We start from the raw sequence: 22,907 nt of genomic DNA, 5'->3' as shown, positions 1-22,907 counted from the left end.
TCCTATTCTCATTAATGTCAGGCATTTGGGGTTATTAGTTTAGTCTTAGTAACTCCATGTGCCTCATATTAATAGGAATAAACCCCATCATGTCCCTCATATTAACCCCTGTGTACCCCATATAAGGGTTACTAATATGTAAGACATATGGAGGGACTAATAAAAGACCTCAGTAATGAAGATACTTAATTATTACCTCCAAGTCTCTCACATATCAGTAACTAGAGATGAGTGAGTATTATTCGGATCAGCCGATCCGAACAGCACGCTCCATAGACATGAATGGATGCACCTGGTACTTCCGCTTGGATGTAGCCGGCGCGCTTAACCCCCCGAGTGCCGGCTACGTCCATTCATTTCTATGCGAGCGTGCTGTTCGGATCGGCTGATCCGAACAGTACTCGCTCATCTCTATCAGTAACTCTTACACAGGAGTTAATGTGAGGGACATTATGGGGTTAATTGCTATTAATAAGAGGCACATGGAGTTACTAAACTGTCATGCACAGGGCCAGACTTTGTTGCTTGCTCAAGAGTATCATGTGCCCAAAACTTACATGTACTGGCGCAAAATAACAAATCATACAATGTCGTATATCGAAGTATATTAACCTGAAATACCTCTGTCCCAAAGACACTATGTACAGTTTCTCAGAACACCGTATAGCAGCTGAACTACAAATTACGTTCAACACAAAAGTCTCACGTATTCTCAGAATTTAAGCAAAAACAAGATACAAAGTTACATTTTATATCCCTTACCTTATACACAGTACGAAAACCTTACCCGCACCTGTATATACCCACTTCTACAATCACCGCGGACGAAGTCGTGGGTACCAGCTAATATATATATATATATATATATATATATATATATATATATATATATATATATATATATATATAATTTAATTAGGCAAAGGAGGAGAAAAAAAATTGCCAACAAAGTGCATGCACACAAATTGTACTTTCCAAAAAAACTGCAAGATGTGTGGAATTTATACATAACACACTATAGATTTTTTTCTTTACAGGTGCAGGCGTTGAACGCCAAAATCACGGAAATACACCAGCCAATTTTGTGCATGCAAATTAGTTCAAATAAAAATATAATTTTCTGTCCCCCCTAAAAAAAAATAAAATAAAAAAAATAAAAAAAAATAGCAATTTACATGTTCACCTCTAGTGATAATCGTTATTGCTATTATTTTAGCGTGTAACGAATATCACTAGAGAGGCATATTTTACTCTGTGAAAATTAGGTATGGACAGGGCAAATGTAAACTTTGATTATATTGTGTATGTGTTGTGTAAATGTTTGGACTGGGTCACAGCGCCAATAAAATTCTGGCTATGTTCAGAGGGGTATTGCATTATACTTTTATGTAATAATCAGAGAGCAAAGGTGTAGTATGATTGATAAGGGGGGGGGGGAACAACGTGGACAGAAGTCCATGCTACAGCAGGCTGTAGGAGATCACATTGAAAAGGGGAGTAAAGTATATCCTACTAAAACTGTCAGCTGGGCCTTGAAAATTAGACCATGAAGAAGATCTTGTCAATAAGATCAAAGCTTACCGACCTATGTATAAATAGACACTTCTCAATCATTAGATGCAAAAACTGATTGCTATGCCCAACATATCCAGGGCTTGTACATCATTCAAAGCCTCCCACCTTCCACATGTCATTCTTTTGTTACATATTACATTGCATTAAATAAGGAAATGCCAGTTAGCTCTTCACCTTGTCAGTAACACTCCTCAGATTCTAAGTAACAAATGTCAAGTATGAAATAAGGAGGTGAATTCATTTAGTATTCAGCAGACCCCATTATATCGCTATTTGGTATGTATTGTTAGTACAGTGTACTGGACTGACATGATCACCTTTTTTTTTTTTTTTTTTTTTTTTTTTTTTTTTGACATGCTGTCTCACAGGTAAAGCCAGGCTCTCTTCATAGAAGTACATGTTAGCAGTCAGTAATGAGGGGTGGTTGTAAATAAATTGACACAGTATCACTGGAAGATGCACAATATGAAGCTGATGTAGCAGAGCTGCATTTGATAGGTGATGAGAATCCCAAATTTACATGCTACAGAACAAAGAGTCAGCTTGCAATAAACTGTTTTATGTCTGTGTTTACATACGGAGGTAATAGACTCCCTGTCTTAGCCCTTAGCAAAAATCAATTTGCAGACTGATAACTGGAAGAGCAGGAGATAAAAGCTCAGAAGTACAATCTGACTCTGAGCATTCAGCTCCCCCTTCCCTCCTGAGAGCAGGGAGCTACACTTGTCTTGGGGCAGAGAGATAAGATCATCCCCAGGTCCATGGTTATGGAAACACAGTGTAAACAATGAAGTGAATAATCTCAGATAGTAGCCAATCAAAGCGGTTTTGCTGAAGCAATGTATTTAGGAAAAGTCTTAAATCCACATAAACATAGATAGGATCCTTGAGATGGGACAACCCCTTTAACAGTTACATTTCTGTCTTTAACTCTAGAAGGCACAAAGTAATGGGCCTGAAAAGCAGGAAAAGGAAGGTGTAATACAGAATTTCAAGAGGACCCTCTCTAAAAAAGAAAAGCGAGAAAAAAAGAGACGTGAGAAAGAGGCAATAAGGTTGGCCACAGATTGCGAAGATGGTCAGCAGTTTAAGGATGACTCGTGAGTATATTATTTTGAGGTCATTCTTTATTCTTTTTTGTGTTTGATTACTTAGATTCATATATTTAACCCCTTCCCGACATCCGTACTAGTACAGCGAATGCTGGGTGTGTAAGGATGGCGGGAAAAGAAACCAGAAGTGACCCCCAATAAATGGAGCTGCTGGGGAAATGCATTCACGTCTGGGATACTAATGCTCTTTATTAATTCTTTGAGGGGCACAATTTTTAAAATGGGGTCACTCCTTAGGGAATTCCACTTTTCTGGTATCTTAGAGGCTCTGCAAACATGATATGGCATTCAGATACCAAACTTCAGAATCTGCACTGCAAAAGCCGCACAGATTTTGACGGTTTGGATTTTGAACACCATGACCCTTTTGCAGAGCCCCTGAAATGCCAGTAACGTGGAATCCCCTGATATGACCCAAAATAGTTATCCTTCCCTTCTGTACTCAGCTGTGCCCAAACAGTAGTTTATACCCACATATAACATTAAGTATGTTATCCTGGGTACACTAGTGTCATACATATGGGCATAAACTGCAGTTTGGGCACACAGCAGGGCACAGATGTGAAGGAGTGCTATGTATTTTTGGAGTGTAGATTTATTTTTATTTTTTTAAATGTCATGTCACGTTTGCAGAGAACCTATGATTTCCCCTACAAAATGGGGTCACTTCTTGGGGAATTCAAGTCACCAACACCTCCAGGACTCTGCAAAAACATGGCGCCCGGAAAGTCCCTCTAAATTTTTACTCCAAAAGCTAAAAAGAGAAGTGCTCCTTCCCTTAGGAGTCTTACTATATGCCAAAGCAGCATTTGACACCCACATACAACATTTTTGTACCTGGGATAGTCCACTTATTAGTTTTAAAAGTGCATCTCTCTGATGAAACAAAGTGGGCCTTATATATCTGAAATGGCATATATGATTTGAAAATTGCAATTTTTCTGTACTGTGCATTACCATCAGCAAAAGCCTGTGGGGTCAAAATGTTCATTGTGCCCCTAGATCAGTGGTTCTCAACCTTTCTAATGGTGTGACCCAGCAATAGAGTTCCTCATGTTGCGGTGACCCCATTCAGTTTGGAATGCGCGTCCATAACGGCGTGCGTTCCAGCTGAATAGTGCTGCTGCAGACAGTAGCGCGGCTTCTCGGCAGCTAAAGCCATTGGAAATATGTATTTTCTGATGGCTTTAGGCATATCTCCCAACTTTTGAAGTTCAGAAAGAGGGACAAAATGTGCGGCGTGCGCGGCGCATCACGACAAATGTAGCTGTACCCACTTTTGTTGACTCCGCCCATCTCTCCAGTTTCATGTTCCCCAGTTTCATGTTCCCCAGTTTCATGTTCCCCAGTTTCATGTCCCTCCATCTCTGCCCCCAGTTTCATGCTGTCCCCCCCCCCCCCCCCCCTTTCATCTGCCCACTGTTTCATGGGCTCCTTCATTATGCTCCACCTTAATGTTTAAAACAAAAAAACCCACTTATACTCACCTTCCAATGCTCCCCCGCCGCTTTCTCCGCAGTCTCGCTCACCTATATAGTTGTGACGACGTCACATCGCGGTTACACATGCAGAAGCCGCAGCGTTAAAGCAGGAGCTGAGTTGTGACCGCTCCTGCTTTAATCGCTTGTGTGTTCAACTCATCGGCCTCCTCCTGGCGTCGATAAGTTGAAACCGGAACATACTTCCCACCGACCTGTACGGTTGGGATGTATGCTTTAGGCGAACCCTGTGTTTTGGTCGTTCGACTCCCGCTGGGGTTGCGACCCACAGGTTGAGAACTGCTGCCCTAGATGAATAGCATTTTTAAAATGGGGTTACTTCTTTGGATTCTCTGCACTGGTACTTCAGGAGCTTTACATACATGTCATGTCATTACATACGTACAGTTTACAAAAACTGTGCTGAAAATCTCTGCTTATACTCGAGTATATACGGTAAGTTTTAAAAACTGACTAGTGAGATGTAAAATTTGTTTAAAACCATAAAGAAACTGGTCTAAATATACATGGAGTTATTTGGACCAGATTTTGAGGTGGATTCCCCATCAAAATTGCCTCCAAATTCTGGCCAGAATCTGACTGCCATTGTTGTCCGTGAGAGATATCTGACATGTGGGATGTCCTAGAGTCAATCCTAGAGTCAGTAGATTTGTGAACAGCCAACAGCTTCAAAAAAGGATTAGATGCCTTTTTAGAGAAAAATTGTATTGGTGGTTATGGCAATGCATGGCATGCCATGTTCTTTTCCATCGCCTGGCTGAACTTGATAGTCGCATGTTGTTGTGGTGTGTACAAACCTATGTAAGGGCTAGTTCACATGGGGATTCCGCATGTGCACTTTCTGTCGTGGCTTTCCGCTCCAGATTAGGCCCGAATGAATGGGCCGCGAAATCCACCTGAAGCAAGGGCAGCTCGCTTCTTTTCTCCACTAGCGGGAACAAACCGCTAGCGGAAAAAAAGAACGCTAGCGTTATACCTAGACCTCTATTGTGAGGGGTGGATTTTGAGGAGGATTCAGTGCCAAAATCCCACCTCTTGCCCCGTGTGAACGAGACCATAACTGTGATTATTCCCGTTGTTCTCTTGCCAATCAGTGAGTAAACCACTTATGGCTTAGGATAATTTATAATATAAAAAAAATATATATGTAAGTGATGAATATTCTTGAATTTATTAACTTTTTTATTTATTTTTTTTGCTGTTGTTCTAGTGAGAACTCCCGCTTTGCTGCTGAAGTTTACAAAGATATGCCAGAAACCAGTTTTACACGCACCATATCTAATCCAGAAGTAGTGATGAAAAGGAGGAGACAGCAAAAACTAGAAAAGAGAATGCTGGAGTTTCGAAGTGCTGATGGTCGTCCAGACTCTGGTAACTTAACTGCTGTATTATGTTTTTTTTGTTTTTTTGTTTTTTTTAAAATGTAGATTGTGAGCCCCATGTAGGGCTCACAATGTACATTTTTCCCTATCAGTATGTCTTTTTTGGAGTATGGGATGGAAATCCACGCAAACACGGGGAGAACATACAAACTCCTTGCAGATGTTTTTTTTTTTTTTTTTGCCCTTGGCAGGATTTGAACCGAGGACTCCAGCGCTGCAAGGCTGCAGTGCTAACCATTGAGCCACCGTATAGCTCCTCTGTATTTTTGTTTTTATCACATTTTAAGTACAGAAGAACTCAACATAAAATTATTAATCATTAAATATTAATAAATTGTAAGAGGACCTTTCACCTTCTGGGGCACATGCGGTTTTATATAACGCTAGAAAGCCGATAGTGCACTGAATTCAGTGCACGATCGCTTTCATGTTCTGTGCCCACGGTGAAGAGCTATCGGTGCCGGTACCGCCTATTGCGCTGTACTATCAGAGTGGTGAGGAACGCCTCCTGATAGTAATCATCCATTGACGAGCACTCACTGTTCAGAGTCATCGTTGGGCGGTAAGGAACGCCCCCTCTCACAGTACAGTGCAATAGATGCTACTGTGAGAAAGGGCATTCCTGATACTGTCAGAAAGTACTTCTGACAGTGAAGAGCTACAGTACCGGTGCCGATGGCTCTCCACCAGGGGCACAAAACGGAAAAGCCGTCGGCTTTCTAGCGGTGTATTACACCACATGTGCCATAGGGGGTGAAAGGTCCTCTTTAAAAGTGGAGCTAACCTTTCACATTGAAATGCAGTTATCGGATTTACTTCACTTGTAAATTTTACTAAATGTTTTACACATTTTAAAATCAACAACTTGTAAAAAGCAGTGCCACTATTGTCAGATTGACACACAGCTGACATCTTCCTTTATGTTTAGTCAATGTTCATTAGAAAGCTTTTTCAAATATACCAAGAAACCACAAGAGTCACAGGCAAGTCTGCCCAAAGAGAAACAGCAAGTGACATGAGTAAACAGGCGCTTAGGGCATCAGCGAAGGAGCGATCTTATCCTGCCAGTGCCTGGGAATAACTGATCTGGCTGAGGAAGTGGCGCAGGAACTTTTCTTTTTACTTTAGAAGTTTTCCCAGGGATGACTGAGAGTTGAGCAAGTTGAGGACCGAGCACAATGGAGCTACTACTGATCCTCTCATACAAGGCAAACAGTAAAGGCCAGAAGGGTTGTATGTCCCTGAAGCCCCACCAGATATGGAAAAGTCTCAGTGACCAAAGTGCCAGAACTCATTTACAGTAGAAACAAATACAATTTGAGGCTGAATAATATAGAGAAACAAGTCATTGGCATACAGTGCCGTTTTGACCAGTCTTTCCCATCGGAAGACTGTGTACGCGAGGGCACGCCAGCTGGGCCACATCAAGATGTTTCATCACAGGACAGCACAGGTGTGCGAGGTCCCAGGGAACTCATTGGTGGGGTTCGATCGTTTCAGGGATTCCCCTGATTCGGATGTTGTTGTGCCTGTTCATATTCTCCAAGTCGTCAAGAATATCAGCCAGGTATTACAATTGGAAGGCATACGTTGTCAAAGTGGATAAATTCTGAGGAGTCAGAAAAGTGGTACAATAGAATCTGTGTTAAAACAGAGCAGAACTGACTCATCATCCAGGCTTTTGGAACTGGATATTTTAGTTTGTTTTTTGGCTATTTTAGTTTTCATTATTTTACTTACTGTATATATTCGAGTATAAGCTGACTTTTTCAGTAAATTTTTCATGCTGAAAAAGCTCTCCTCGGCTTATACATGAGTCGGTGTCCACGGAGCACAGAAAACTGGAAGGGGGTGGTCCTTTAGTGCTACTGCTCTGTGATTGGCTTGTCAAGAGGTCACGTGACTGTGATGTCATCAAAGGTCCTGTAGCCACTGGTATGTAACATCTGCAGATAAGGTTGAGTCTAAATCCTAGTAGCTCCGCCCACACCAGAGTCCGATCACATGGTCATAATGTCATCAGAGGTCCTTTAGCACACTAGGATTTAGCATCTACCCTGCAGATGAGTGGCCAGGATTCATTGTGTCTTATGGAAGATGTCTGTTGTATGGAGGAGAGGAAGCTACAGTAAAGTGACACACACAGGGACCTTCCTTTAGTTACTATTCTTATTAATGTCGGGCATTTGCGGTTATTAATTTAGTTTCAGTAACTCCATGTGCCTCACATTAATAACCGTTAACCCCATCATGTCTCTCATATTAATCCCTGTGTGCCCCATATAAGGGCCATTAATATGTGGGACACATGAGGGTACTAATGAAGGACCTTAATTATAAAGATATCTAAGTATTACCTCCATATGTCCCACATATCAGTAACTCTTATGTGGGGCACACAGGGGGTTAATGTGGGGGACATGATGGGGTTAACTGCTATTACTATGATCCCCATGGAGTTACTAAGCTGCAATGCACATGTCCAGACTTTTTATTTGCAATGGTGGGACCCCCTTGTCTTCTACTCGAGTCAATAAGTTTTCCCAGTTTTTTGTGGTAAAATTAGGGGTCTCTGCTTATATTCAGGTCGGCTTATACTTGAGTATATACGGTACTTACTTTTGTTTTCCGTAGGTGGGACCTTACGAATTTATGCTGACAGTTTAAAACCCAATATCCCATACAAAACCATTCTACTGTCCACAAATGATACTGCTGATTTTGCTGTTATTGAAGCACTGGAAAAATATGGGATGGAGAAGGAAAATCCCAGGGAGTTCTGTATCGCCATGGTAAGACCATCCTTTTCTAGTTTTGTACACACGTTCACATTTACGTTCATACATTTTATCCATTTAGGTTTTCCAACAATGAACTGTCTTAAATATTCCTGGAAAGCATGACCGCAGAACGTTTGTGGTAATTTGTTTTCAAGGAGCTGTTGGCACAGGCTCCCGATGAAGCAGAGGTCAGTTCATCTCACTTCACTGCAATATAGTCTGCACATTGGCTGCATGTGCAATGAAATGACATGGATAGACCTTGGCTTAATCAGGAGCAAAGTGCAAGCATCATTGTGACTCACAAACTTCTGTCACTCAAGTGTGGGCCAGTTTACAAAGTCATCAGCTTTCACTCTATGCATTGTACCAATATCAAGTGATTGGTGCAAGTGGACCACGGCACCTCCCCATGGCAGTCCTGGTCAGATAGTTGGTAAATGATAAATATTGATAATCGGAAACCCTCTTTAGAGTTAATTCATAACCGAGATTGTAAAACAAGAATCGTCACAAACTTTATGTGGGCTCTTTTTTACAGTATTGCCATCAGCGAAATCGCATATTGATCAATTTCTTGTGTGAAACAGTGACAGCAGAGATCAATAATCATCCCTGATGCCTTCTGCCACTTGGTGTAAGGGATCAGGGCTTGAGGACAGCGGGTGGAAAATGAATGTTCCTCCTGGGCTGCTGTTAATGTTAATTATGTGTGAAGGCACTAATGGGGAATTATAGGCACAATAATGGGGTGTTATACTGTGTGTGCCATTAGTGCCCCCACCCACAGTATACTTCTCTTTATTTCTTACTCCCACCTACAGTATAATGCTCTTTAGCTGCCCCTACAGTATAATGCCACATTCGTGTTCACTGTACACAGTATAATGCCATATTAGGAAATATTTTTTACGATGTTTTTTTTGGTCTAAACTTGGGGTGTGTCTGTCCAAAAAATACCATAAATACAGGATGTGGTGTTGCTGTACAGCTCAGACCTTTAGTTGATGGCAGAACCTGGTCAATGGACCTTTACTAAAAGTAATTGAGTACTCCTTGGCTAGAAAATATTTGTTGTTAATTGTTTTTAATTAACACATAAATATTAGTGACACTTTTTCAGAAAATTAGGCAAAACACTAGAAAAATGTCTATCTTTATATGTGTGTATTATTATTATTATTATTATTATTATTATTATTATTATTAATAATAAAGACTTATTATAAAAGTATGTATATATCTACGGTATGTGGGTGGTTGTGTGTCCATGTAAATTTACGGAGTTATTTTGCTCACAGAATTTCACAGGTTGTTGTTAAACTGCAGACAAAAATGGATGACCTTTCATTCAACATGAAGTAAAATGATCTAAATGATCATTGGCAATTTGACACTGTTCATACCCCACACATTAAGGCAGCAGTTGTTTACCTCCACTTAATAAGCTAAAATGTCTCACCCTCAAGAATTGTAGAGCAGGTGTATTTCACTGAGGTGTGAATAGTGCTATGAAAAGAGCTTTTGAAACCTTCTTTACTTTAGGCTGCAGCTCTTTTAATGCTTCTTTGGCTGCAATTTATCCTTATTCTCTTAACCTCTTAAACACCTAGCCCAAAAGTACATTAAAGGGGTTTTTCGGGTAGTTTTTTGTTTTTTTTTAAATAAATAAAATAAAGATGTGTAATGCTGTGTTCACACATCAGTATGCCATCCATCCTTCTGAATTCATTTTGACACTTTAAAACGGACTGATGCACATACTGATTGTATACTGACACCTTTTTATGCTGATAGCAAACACTGTCCGTCCCCTAGAGGACAGATAAGAGGATTAAAAGTAGCAATTGTAAACAAAGTAAAGATAAGGAGATATAATAAATGTCCTTATCTCTACTTTGTTTACAATTTTCTACTTTTAATCCCTTTATCTGTCCTCTAGGGGACAGACATCGTTTGCTATCAGCATGAAAAGGTGTCAGTATACAATCAGTATGTGCATCAGTCCGTTTTGAAGTGTCAAACTGAATTCAAACGGACGGATGGCATACTGATGTGTGAACATACCCTTAGTGTTAGTAATATGTTAATAAGTGCACCCATATACCTTTAGCGGTGTTTGGAGTGATTTCTGGGTGTCTCTGCTAGCTGTTGGCCTTGTTGGCTTACCCCATATGTGGTCGTAATCTGCTGTGTGTGTACATGGTGGTGCTCAGAATGGAAAGGGCGTAATTTGGTTTTTAGAGTGCAGATTTTGCTAGAATAGCATTCAGGTACCATGTTGCATATTTAGAGCCCTTAGAGTACAAGTACAATGGAAACCCCCAAAAGTTACCCCATTTTGGAAAGTACATTCCCTCACTGAACATATTAAGAGGTTTAGTATGAATTTTGACCTTACAGCTGTTTTGTTAACAGTGGGGCGAAAAAAAAAATTACTTTTTTTTTTTTTTTTTCCCCCCAACTAACAGTCAGCTTAGCCCCAAATTTTTCACTTTCACAATAGGGTATAGGAGAAAAAGCTCATTATGCAATTTTTTCTGAACACAAACTAATATGTGGAAAGAATACTATTCCACTTTTGGAGAGTGGATTTTGCTGGAATAGGTTTTTAAGATGAGATAGATATGATAATTCTTTAATAGCCCCACAGTGGGGAAATTTCAGTATGTTAAAGCAGCATAGTAATACAGATACAGGATAATACACAGTAATATATTACGGAAGCAGACACACCTAAGCTGAGAAGAAAATATATACTAGGAGTCCATAGCAGCTAAGGAACAGAAGAAGAAAGAAGGAAGACTTCATAATCATTAGTTTTCTGTGAGGAGTGATCTTCGCTTGGTCTGATGTAGATTATGTAGCCAGATCGCAGTTCGAAGGAAGGACTTGCGATAGCGCACCTTCTCACAGAAGCAGACGGTCACTTACAGTGCTGCCAAGTGCCATCAAGGTCTCATACATGGGGTGCGATTTATTCTTCCACATGGAGCTCACCACAGACAGTATCCTTCTGTCACCCAACACCTGTACTGGGTCCAGGGGGCTCCCAAGGACAGAGCTGGCCCTTCTGATCAGCCTGTCAAGTCTATTTCTGTCCCTGGTTGATATACTGCTCCCCCAGCAGGCCACACTGAAAAAGATGACTGAAGCAACCACAGAGTTGAAAAAGGCCCTAAGAAGTGGCCTCTGGACTCCGATGGCCCTCATCCTACTGAGCAGGTAGAGTCTGCTGTGGCCCTTTCTGTGCAGCGCCTCCAGGTGATCAGCCCAGTCTAAGTTATTATTGAGGGGCACACCCAGATACTTATAGGTCCTGACTATCTCAATGCATGTTCCTTGGATCTCCAGCGGGGTCGGAGCACTTCTCCGTTTGCTAAAGTCCACCACCATCTCCTTGGTCTTCTCAGCATTAATCCTGAGGTGGTTCTGCTGGCACCATTCAACAATATCCCTGTTTTAAGTCTCTGTATTCCCTATCGTAGCCATCAGTGATAAGGCCTACTATAGCAGAGTCATCGGAGTACTTCTGTAAGTAACAGCTGGATGAGTTGTGCCTAAAGTCAGCAGTGTACAGAGTGAAGAGAAATGGGGCAAGAACTGTACCTTGTGGTGCCCCCGTACTACATATCACAGTGTCAGACACACAGTCCCGGGCTCTCACATACTGAGGGCGGTTTGTGAGGTATTCTAGTATCCAGCTGGACAGGTGATGGTCCACACCACCAAGGTTCAGCTTCTCCCTCAATAGCCCTGGCTGAATGGTGTTGAATGCAATGGAGAAATCAAAGAACATTATCCTCACAGTGTTCCCTGGTTTCTCCAGGTGAGAGAGAGCTCTGTGAAGAAGGTGGATGATGGCGTCATCTACCCCAATGCCTGGCCGATAGGCAAACTGGAGGGCGTCCAGAGCGGAGCTCACTAGAGGGCGTAGGTGTGTTAGGACCAGTCTCTCTAGGACCTTCATTAGGTGGGATGTCAGTGCTACAGGTCGGTAGTCATTGTAGCCCATCGGGTTGGGTTTCTTTGGGACTGGTACCACACAAGATGTATTCCACAGTTGAGGTACCACTCCCATCTTTAGACTCATATTGTACATGTGCGTAATAACTCCACACAGCTGGTCACAGCACATTTTAAGAACCCTTGCGCTTAAACCATCGGGTCCTTCGGCCTTTTCTGCTTTAATCCTCTTGATTTCCCTACACACGCAAGTCAGTGGGGGTTGGGTTTTGGTGTACCAGTACAATAGAAATTCCCCAAAAAGTGACCCCATTTTGGAAACGACATCCTTCATAGAATTTATCTAGGGGTAGAGTGAGCATTTTGACCTCACAAAAATTACTTTTTCCCAATAAACTGTCCATTTTGGCGCCATATTTTTAATTTTTACAAGGGGTTAAGGAAGAAAAAATAAAGTTTTACACAATTTCTTTTGAACACTGAAATGCCCCCTTTATGTGGTTGTAAGGGAATGGGAATATATTGAAGCTCAGAATAGAAAGAGCTCTATTTGGCATTTGGTTTCTTTTCCCTTGTAAGTTCTAAATCTGGTTTGCACACTGATATACGCTCGCACAGCTTATATATTCCCTTTCTGATGCAGCCAGTTCTGTTCTAACAATTTGGTGATTTTTTGGGGGGGTTTTGACTTCACATTGTACAAGCTATATATATATATATATTTTTTTTTTAATGAAGTTGCCATATGAGGCTTTTTTTTTTCGGGGTGAGATGCATTTTGTAATGACACCATTTTTTGGGTGCCTGTACCTTATTGACTAAAAAAACCAAAACCCCACTTAAACTCCTATCTTGGTGGTTTAAAATAAATCAATTCTGACATGGCGATATACGTTTTCAAATTTTTTGCCACGAAGCGTGCAGCATAAGAACACGTTCCCTTTATTCTGCGGTCGGTAACATTACGGCAATACTTCTATCGATCTATCTATCTTTTATTTTTTTTAATTTTTTTAAATGTGATACTAATTTTGCAGAACAAAACCCTTTTGGGTAAAGAAATCAATTATTTTTGCATTGACTTCTTCTGAGAGATGTACCATTTTTATTTTTCAGTTAACAGTTGGGTGAGGGCTTATTTTTTCTGTGAGACACCTGTGCTTTTTATTGGTACTATTTTGGAGTACATATGACTTTTTGATCACTTTTTAAAGCATATTTTGTAATTTGAGATGGCATCCTAGGGGGATAAAATCGCTGATCAGAGCTCGGCTCCGACACAAGGTTATGGAGCAGCGTGTTAGCTGTCAGTTACTGCTAACACCCACTTCCGATGCTCACTTTCTGAGCAGATGGTCCGCCTCTGGTGTACTATTATGCATGAACTACCAAGCGCGCAGGATGTAGTAATGCATACAAAGTCGCTAAGGGGTTAAATTATATGAGCAAACAGTATAATGTATATTCTGTCATCTCTCTTGTAGATAATCTTGCCTGCTGGCACACAACATTCTGAGAAAGCAATGAAAGAAACCATATTGGATGATGAAGAGTGTCCTTTACAGATTTTCAGAGACTGGCCAAGTGATAAAGGTATCCACTGCATAATAAAATGTATCCGAGATTTCCTTTTCAATTATGCTTGAGTTCTAGGTAGTGACATATTCCTCAGCTTCTAATAGCCTGCAGTTTCCATTTAATTCTTCACTCTTTTTATTTAACTTTTACTTTCTAAGCAAATTGGAGTAATGTGAATTTAAATCTTTTACTAAATTGTAGGAAGAAAAAAGAAGTATGTTACTGTGTTTTGTATTTATCTGGGTAAGGGAGCGCTCACACTACCGTCGGTGTCCAACAACTATTGTCCGCTGCTAATGCCCGTTCAAAATCTTGTACAGAAACTAGCTGTGTCCTTGACATTTTGCATTGATTTAAATGGACATCGGGTGCGTTTTTACTGTCCGTGGGTGTCCTTAACTGTCCGTTCCCAAAGATGTCCGACTTTTCAAGCGGACAGCAAAAACCTACATGTTGTGAAGCATTGATTTAGTCATAATCAAGAAACCCAGACTATGAATTTTTATGATTTCTTCCAGGCATAAGTAGTCATTTCCTTAGCCATTAATGAATTAAAATTGAGTGCCTGAAGAAGAATGGACTATTTATGTGATAGTAAAGCTTGCCGTCGGTGTTACTCAAAATAGTTCTGGAATATGTCACTCGCTTGTTGGTTAAAATGTGCAGTTTTTATTGTCAAAGTTTTGGTGCTCACACAACTTCTTCATTAAAGTGTAACTTTTTTTGTAACGTAGTATTGTATATATATTTATTATATTATATTATATTATATAATACACACATACCGTATAAGCCGAGACACCTGATTTTAGCACAAAAACCTGGGAAAACTTATTGCCTCGAGTATAAGCCTGGGGGGTGGGGGTGGAATCCACCATTTCAGATAAAGGCTGGTCATGTGCATTAGTATCTCCATGTGCCTCATAGTAATAGGAGTTAACCCCATTGTGTCCCTCACATTAACCCCCGTGTGCCTTACATAAGTGTTACTGATATGTAGGGCATATGGAGGTAATGATGAGAGATCTTCATAATTAAGGTCCTTTTATTAGTATCCCCATGTGTCTCACATATTAGTAACCCTTATATGGGGCACACAGGGGTTAATATGAGGGACATGATGGGGTTAACTGCTATTAATGTGAGGCACATGGAGTTACTGAAACTAAATTAATAACCCCAAATGCCTGACATTATTAGGCATAGTAATAGGCACAGCAGGTACCTGTGTTTTGCTTCCTCTCCTCCATACGACAGACACCTTCTATAAGACACAATGAATCCTGGCTACTGACTTATCTGCAGATGTTACATTCTAGTGACTACAGGACCTTTTATGACATCAGTCACGTGACCTACATGACAAAGCCAATCACAGATCAGTAGCACTAAAGGACCTCTCCCTTCGTTTAATTTATGCAGGTCCTTCGGTTTTCTGTGCTCTGTGGATTCTGACTCGAGTATAAGCCGAGGGGCTGAAAAAGTCGGCTTACCCTCGAGTATATAAGGTGTGTGTGTGTGTGTGTGTGTGTGTGTGTGTGTGTGTGTGTGTGTGTGTATATATATATATATATATATATATATATATATATATATATATATATACACAGTGCCTACAAGTAGTATTCAACCCCCTGCCGATTTTAGCAGGTTTGATAAGATGCAAATAAGTTAGAGCCTTCAAACAAGAGCAGGATTTATTAACAGATGCATAAATCTTACAAACCAAAAAGTTATGTTGCTCAGTTAAATTTTAATAAATTTTAAACATAAAAGTGTGGGTCAATTATTATTCAACCCCTAGGTTTAATATTTTGTGGAATAACCCTTGTTTGCAATTACAGCTAATAATCGTCTTTTATAAGACCTGATCAGGCCGGCACAGGTCTCTGGAGTTATCTTGGCCCACTCCTCCATGCAGATCTTCTCCAAGTTATCTAGGTTCTTTGGGTGTCTCATGTGGACTTTAATCTTGAGCTCCTTCCACAAGTTTTCAATTGGGTTAAGGTCAGGAGACTGACTAGGCCACTGAAACACCTTGATTTTTTCCCTCTTGAACCAGGCCTTGGTTTTCTTGGCTGTGTGCTTTGGGTCGTTGTCTTGTTGGAAGATGAAATGACGACCCATCTTAAGATCCTTGATGGAGGAGCGGAGGTTCTTGGCCAAAATCTCCAGGTAGGCCGTGCTATCCATCTTCCCATGGATGCGGACCAGATGGCCAGGCCATGCTGCCACCACCATGCTTGACTGTAGGGATGGTATTCTTGGGGTCGTATGCAGTGCCATCCAGTCTCCAAACGTCACGTGTGTGGTTGGCACCAAAGATCTCGATCTTGGTCTCATCAGACCAGAGAACCTTGAACCAGTCTGTCTCAGAGTCCTCCAAGTGATCATGAGCAAACTGTAGACGAGCCTTGACATGACTCTTTGAAAGTAAAGGTACCTTACGGGCTCGTCTGGAACGGAGACCATTGCGGAGGAGTACGTTACTTATGGTATTGACTGAAACCAATGTCCCCACTGCCATGAGATCTTCCCAGAGCTCCTTCCTTGTTGTCCTTGGGTTAGCCTTGACTCTTCGGACAAGCCTGGCCTCGGCACGGGAGGAAACTTTCAAAGGCTGTCCAGGCCGTGGAAGGCTAACAGTAGTTCCATAAGCCTGCCACTTCCGGATGATGCTCCCAACAGTGGAGACAGGTAGGCCCGACTCCTTGGAAAGGGTTTTGTACCCCTTGCCAGCCTTGTGACCCTCCACGATCTTGTCTCTGATGGCCTTGGAATGCTCCTTTCTTTCCCATGTTGACCATGTATGAGTGCTGTTCACAAGTTTGGGGAAGGTCTTAAATAGTCAGAAAAGGCTGGAAAAAGAGATAATTAATCCAAACATGTGAAGCTCATTGTTCTTTGTGCCTGAACTACTTCTTAATACTTTAGGGGAACCAAACCGAATTCTGGTGGTTTGAGGGGTTGAATAATAAATGACCCTCTGAATAAACTTTTCACAATTTAAAAAAAAATTAAACAAAGAAATAACTTTTTTTTTTGCTGCAGTGCATTTCACATGTCCAGGCTGATCTACAGTCCAAATGTCACAATGCCAAGTTAATTCAGAATGTGTAAACCTGCTAAATCCGCAGGGGGTTGAATACTACTTGTAGGCACTGTATATATATATATGTATATATATATATATATATATATATATATATATATATATATATATATATATATATATATATGTATATATATATATTATATTTTATATTATAATGTGTGTATGTATTGTAAGCCGATGGCTTGTCAGGTAATGGAGGGGGTGTACATCTCACCCAGACTACTAAGGTGGGTGAGATGAGAAAACTCCAGAAAGAACATTTCTCAGAAGATAACTATTGTCTGCTGAGGGTTATTTCAAAGTACCAGTTACTGGGCTGGATTTTTAGGAATGGCAGGTAGGATTGGTAATGGGACCTGTCGTTCCACCCTCCTCCAGTCCACACTTTGGGGATGTTCCAGCAGCGACTCAGCTGCAGAGAGTCTCCTCGTCAAGAAGGCTTAAGAAGTTAGCTCCAGCAGCAGACTTGGGGCAGAGCTTGACTGGAGAACAAACAGAGGTCATATTTTTGGAGCTGTGTCCTGAATGATTCCACTGACTTTTGGATTTCTGTTATCCTAGGTGAGTTAACATATTCGGGCAGCACGGTGGCTCAGTGATTAGCACTGCAGCCTTGCTGCGCTGGAGTCCAAGGTTCAAATCCTGCCAAGGGCAACATCTGCAAGGAGTTTGTATGTTCTCCCTGTGTTTGCGTCGGTTTCCTTTGGGTACTTCGGTTTCCTCCCACACACCAAAGACATACTGATAGGGTAGATTTACAATTTCTTTGATGGTCCTCTTTTGAAGGCAGACCTCCTCCCATATTCGTGTTGCTGGCGTCAGACTACTGAACAAGTCTTTGATTAGTTTGTCTTATCTTATTAGTATCACTTGTTCTAGTGTAGTCCCTCATACCCAGCAACAGCCCCATAGAAAAGGCCCAGGTAGTTATTAATCTTAAAGGAGTTATCCAGTCTTTAAAAAAAAAAAAAAAAATTGCTAAATTATAGGCTAAATTATATTATTTGTTCCAATAATATATCTCTTTAAATTCAGCTTTTATCTAATTTATTCTCATTGACTTCAGAGTGCCATTTTATTTGCAAGCTCACTACCCGTTCCTGCAGTTCAGGCAGCAAATGAAACATCACAGTAGCACGAGCTTTTTTCTCTAAATTGACACCCCAGACAAGAGGTAGCTTGCCTGGACTTTGGTCTAAGCCAGGAGTCCGCAAAAGCACTCTGCGAAGCGTTCTTCCCCTCATTTTTATGTAAATAAAGTGAAAATTTACATAAAAAAGAGGCTCCAAAGCTGAGTAACAGAGGCATATTTGGAAACTGAAGAAACTCCTCTACAAGGTATGGTGATTAGGCATTTAAGAAATTTACTGCTGCCCACCCCCTCATTATATGAAATGAGGGAATTAAGATGGCACCTGGCATTATTTCTATTTTATGTATTCTGTTTTTCTTTTTTTTTTTCTTTTTTTTTTGGTTAGTACATATGGTTTTCTGATATTGTTGTTTTATACTTTTTCAGGGGAACTTGTCTTTCAGCTAAAAAGAAGGCCTACAGACTTTCTCCCAAAGAAGAATAGGAAACCAGAGGGAAAGATTTCAAAGAGCAAGGACAGATTGGACACCTACAGCTACTCTCTTAGTTCAGACAAGCTACCTTATCTTGTAGAATTAAGTCCAGGTAATTTGCACGACAAAAAGTACTTAATTTTATCCTACTAGGAGTTAAAGGCAGTCCAGGCAAAATAATTTTGAAATCGGATGGGGACGATGAAGGGAAAGAAAAAAAATAAAATAAAATCATACTCTCCTTTCCCCAATGCTTCGGTGACTCCCGGTCCATTGTTGTCCACGTTACCACTGAGGCCACTGACTGGCTTCAGTGGGATTTCACATTTGGCGAGGAGTTTCACTGGAACAGCAGGACCGGACTGCGCTATGCAGTTTAGCAATTTTAACCACTGGACAATTGATGAGAACAAATCAAGTAGCTGCATTATTTGTAACCTCATCTTGAATTATTTCACAAATTAAGAAGCCATTCCCCATATCTTTCCAGAAGACCACATTATGACTTGACTTACGCAATGTTATAGTCTGTTACATTTAGTTAACAAGCAGATTTTTTTATTTTTTTTTGCTTGCCAAATTAGTGAAGTTTAAAAGCAGTGTTTTTTTTCCTTATTTGAAATTGAAGATTGGTTCTTTTCTTCCTTCAGTTAACATAATATAGCTGCAAATGAATGGACAACTTTGACTTTCTTAAACATTTTTCTAAGGGCTCGTTCACATGTGCGCCTGGGGTCACCGTTATGCAGGTTTCCTTTTCCTGCACGAAACTGGGCAGGAGACGGAAACCTGCAGGCATTTTTCAAACCGATTCATTTAAATGGGTTTGAAAAGTTTATGGCAGTGAGCTCCGGCGAGCGTTTTATGCTCTCCGCGGCGAAGCCGGGTTTTTTTTTTTTTATTTTTTATAACCAGATGCAAAGTTGGACATGTAGGACTTTGTGTCCGGTTTAAAAAAAAAAAAAAAAACGGTTTCGCCACAGAGAGCATAAAACGCTCCTGGGCACTCACTGCCGGTCACGGTCTGACAGGTTTCCGTCTTCTGTCTGCAGAAGACGGAAACCTGATAACGGAGACCGGACGCTGGTGTGAACCCAAAATAATTTGCCTCACGTTTAACACTACTACTGCTTTTATCTCTATTGGAAGCTACAGTGGTATCTGCACTCTTCAAATGCAGCCTTGTACATCAAAATATCTACACATTTTTATAGAGCTTTTGGTATATATTATTGAGGCTAGCTACGGTACCAACCACAACTGTGTGGACAGGCCAGTGTGAACCATAAAGTCAAGCACAGAAATTTATTCACTGTAGTGATGGTTAGGGTACTCGAAGTCCAGCCCCCGTTGATCAAACATTGATGGCTTTATCTAATAATGAAATATCTTCCTAATAAAAGATTATTCTAATATTCTAAATTGAAAATTGTGTTTTTCAGTAGTGTTGTAACAAGAAAAAGAATCTTAATGTTATTAGTTGTCTTGAGGTTCAATCTTTCCTGTCTTCTCTTACTGCTTTCTTTCGGAATGCTTTTGTATGGTCTCTGTTCTGCTGATGGTGTCTTTTCCTGGGTCCTGTCTGTGCATATATTCTGTCTTCAGGCAGAAGGAACCACTTTACCTACTTCAATTATCATTCTTATGAAGGTAATCTACTTTTATATTTGACTTAAGTGACAGAAAAAATCTCTATGCGTAAACTTTGCAGAAGCACACACACAGAACACTCACACAAACATTTTTTTTCTATTCTTATCCCAGTCGTACATGATATAAATTGTATTGAAAGTATTATTTTTTTTTTTTTTTTTTTTGTGAAGACAGGAAGTCAATTTGTCTATGCACTTCTTTGGTGCCTTAATACAAGTCTCATAAGTTAATAGACAAACTGACTTCCCGCCCACACAAGATTCTGTGTTAGGCTACATTCACACAATAGAGCCCTTCACTGTGAAAGGACGTACCTGTCTGCATGAAATTGGAGATCCTATAGGGAATGCAGGAATGGTTTATTGTCATCCTTGCCTTCCCTATCAACTCTGGAGAACAGCATAGGAGTCTGCAATTGGCCAAAAAAATCAAAAGGAAAAAGAATAATAAACAAAGAATAATAAAACAAAATGCCATTACTATGCCTATGTTACAAGTTCTTGTTCTGCTCCGAGCAACACAACTACACATGCCAACCAAAAAATCTAAAACCTGGCAAGTTTCCCCTATTTATGTTTACATTTTCTCGAATATTAAAATAGGGCAAAAAATAGAAAAATAAAATCCTAAAACTAAACCCCTATTTATCACCTGAATAAACACAAACAATTTTCAAATAATGTAAAAAAAAAAAAAAAAAAAAAAAAAAAAAAAAAAAGGTAGCCTTCAAAACTGCATGTATCTTAAGAAAAAAACAAAACAAAAAGTGGTGCTGAAGCCTGGAAAATGGGTAGAATCCCATCCACTTTGCTATAGATGTCTACACTTTGCTGTAGATGCCCTGGCCTTAAAGAGATTGCATGTTATCATACAGATGTCTAGTCTACAACTATTTAACTTTTTGCTTACATACCGTATATACTCGAGTATAAGACGAGTTTTTCCGCACAATAAAAAATAAAATAAATAAAAGTTGTATATCACTCCTTTCCCTAGAATACATATAAAAGTAGAAAATTACTGTGAAACACATAAACATTAGGTATCCCTGTGTCTGAAAGTGCCCGGTCTACTAAATATAGGGTATCTGCAGTGCTCCTGTTCCGTTGGGAAGGGGTTAATAGGAGCACTGCAGATACCCTATATTCAGCCAGACTGAATTCCAAGTGGGGGGGGGGGAAACAGTTCTCAAGCTCAGGGAAAGGGCAGACAGACAACCAAAACACTCCCTCCCCTTTCCCAGCAACTACTGCACCCAAAAACTCCAACCATTTTAATTTTTGAAAATTTCCAGTAGCTTCTGCATTTTCTCCCTAGGCTTATACTCGAGTCAATAAGTTTTCCCATTTTTTTTTTGTGGTAAAATTAGGGGCCTCGACTTATATTCGGGTCGGCTTATACTCGATTATGTACAGTGACTTACATTTTTTTAAAATATCAAGTAGCCCTATTTCAACACATGTCAATGTCTCTGCACATTAAAATTGTACAGCCTACATATACTGTGTAATTCATTAAAGGTAAATTTGATTAAATAAACTTTTCAACCAAAACCATCATGTCAGGTGAAATTTAAACAAGCTGTTACTAAGAAGTTGGCGTTTGTATTAAAAAAAAAAAAAATAATAATAATTTGGCTGGTAGATGCTTTTCCATTAATGCTTTTTAAAGAAAACGAAAGAACATTCCCAGAAAGACCATTGTTCCTGGCCTTTTACATGTACAACCAGTTTGAGTGACTGTAATGGCCAAATGTAAACTAAAATGTACATGGTTGTGTCAGAGTAACCTTCATTCACCAGGAATTTTTTTTCCTCTCTCTCTCTACTTTTTCAAAGGTTGTTCAACCATCAAAACTATATCTATATAATGTGTGAGGCATCTGAACTGGAATAAAACTTAACAATACCACCTCCTTCTCTCACACATAGATAATCATATGATGCTTGAGCGACCTGACATCCCATGGTCTTATTAAATAGTAGTAATGGTGAATTAACTAGTTTTATGGTTATTGCAATCTTTTCTTCACTTTGTGTATTTTCTTCTTGAGCATTTCTGCTTGTCTTTAGGTCTTATTATTTTGGGAGGCATTTTAACAGCTGGCAGACCCCTATTAACAAGAGTGTTGGGTAGGGGACTCTTAATGGGAACAGAAATATATTTTTATAGCATCAAACTGAATAAATGCAAGCAGAATATATATATATATATATATATATATATATATATATATATATATATATATATATATATATATATATATATATATATATATAATTTTTTATTGATGTACAAATTAGCCTGCAAGTGGGTGGGACTGGTTTGAGAGGCTTGCGTACAGACAGTTGCAAATGGCGACCTCGCCTCTGGAATTGGTGACTAGTATCTACACACTAGCCATGTTTAATATTTTCTGACATTGCCTGTATCATGGTTGTCTGTAGGCACATCAGCTCTGCTTTTGATGCAGGCTGATTTGCACATCTATAAAAAGATGGTGTGTGTTTCATCAGTTTGTAGATACAAATTTGTTTCCACTCCTAAAGGCCCCTACACGGCACATGGTTTAGGAGGCATTTAAAGGGTTATTTAAAGAGGACCTTTCATCAGATCGGGCACATGCAGTTTTATATACTGCTGGAAAGCTGACAGTGCGCTCAATTGTAAAGCGGTCCCGG

At 40.0% G+C, this 22,907-nt stretch overlaps 1 protein-coding gene across 11 annotated transcripts in view; it reads left to right on the top strand.

Moving 5' to 3' along the window:
- Nucleotides 1-22,907, top strand: part of AFDN (afadin, adherens junction formation factor) — a 185,676-nt gene that overhangs the window by 38,485 nt on the left and 124,284 nt on the right. For 9 of the 11 annotated variants that reach the window (XM_075267746.1, XM_075267745.1, XM_075267744.1 and 6 more), the window contains exons 4-9: nt 2,512-2,675; nt 5,397-5,557; nt 8,203-8,360; nt 13,799-13,907; nt 18,527-18,685; nt 20,179-20,223. In XM_075267746.1, the coding sequence (XP_075123847.1) occupies nt 2,512-2,675; nt 5,397-5,557; nt 8,203-8,360; nt 13,799-13,907; nt 18,527-18,685; nt 20,179-20,223 (796 nt within the window). The remainder of the gene's footprint in view (nt 1-2,511; nt 2,676-5,396; nt 5,558-8,202; nt 8,361-13,798; nt 13,908-18,526; nt 18,686-20,178; nt 20,224-22,907) is intronic. The other 2 variants (XM_075267749.1, XM_075267748.1) reach the window with 1 other exon arrangement.

Source organism: Leptodactylus fuscus, chromosome 3 (genome assembly GCF_031893055.1).
Source record: "Leptodactylus fuscus isolate aLepFus1 chromosome 3, aLepFus1.hap2, whole genome shotgun sequence".
NCBI lineage: Eukaryota > Metazoa > Chordata > Amphibia > Anura > Leptodactylidae > Leptodactylus > Leptodactylus fuscus.
This window is presented reverse-complemented; position numbering and strand designations above follow the sequence as displayed.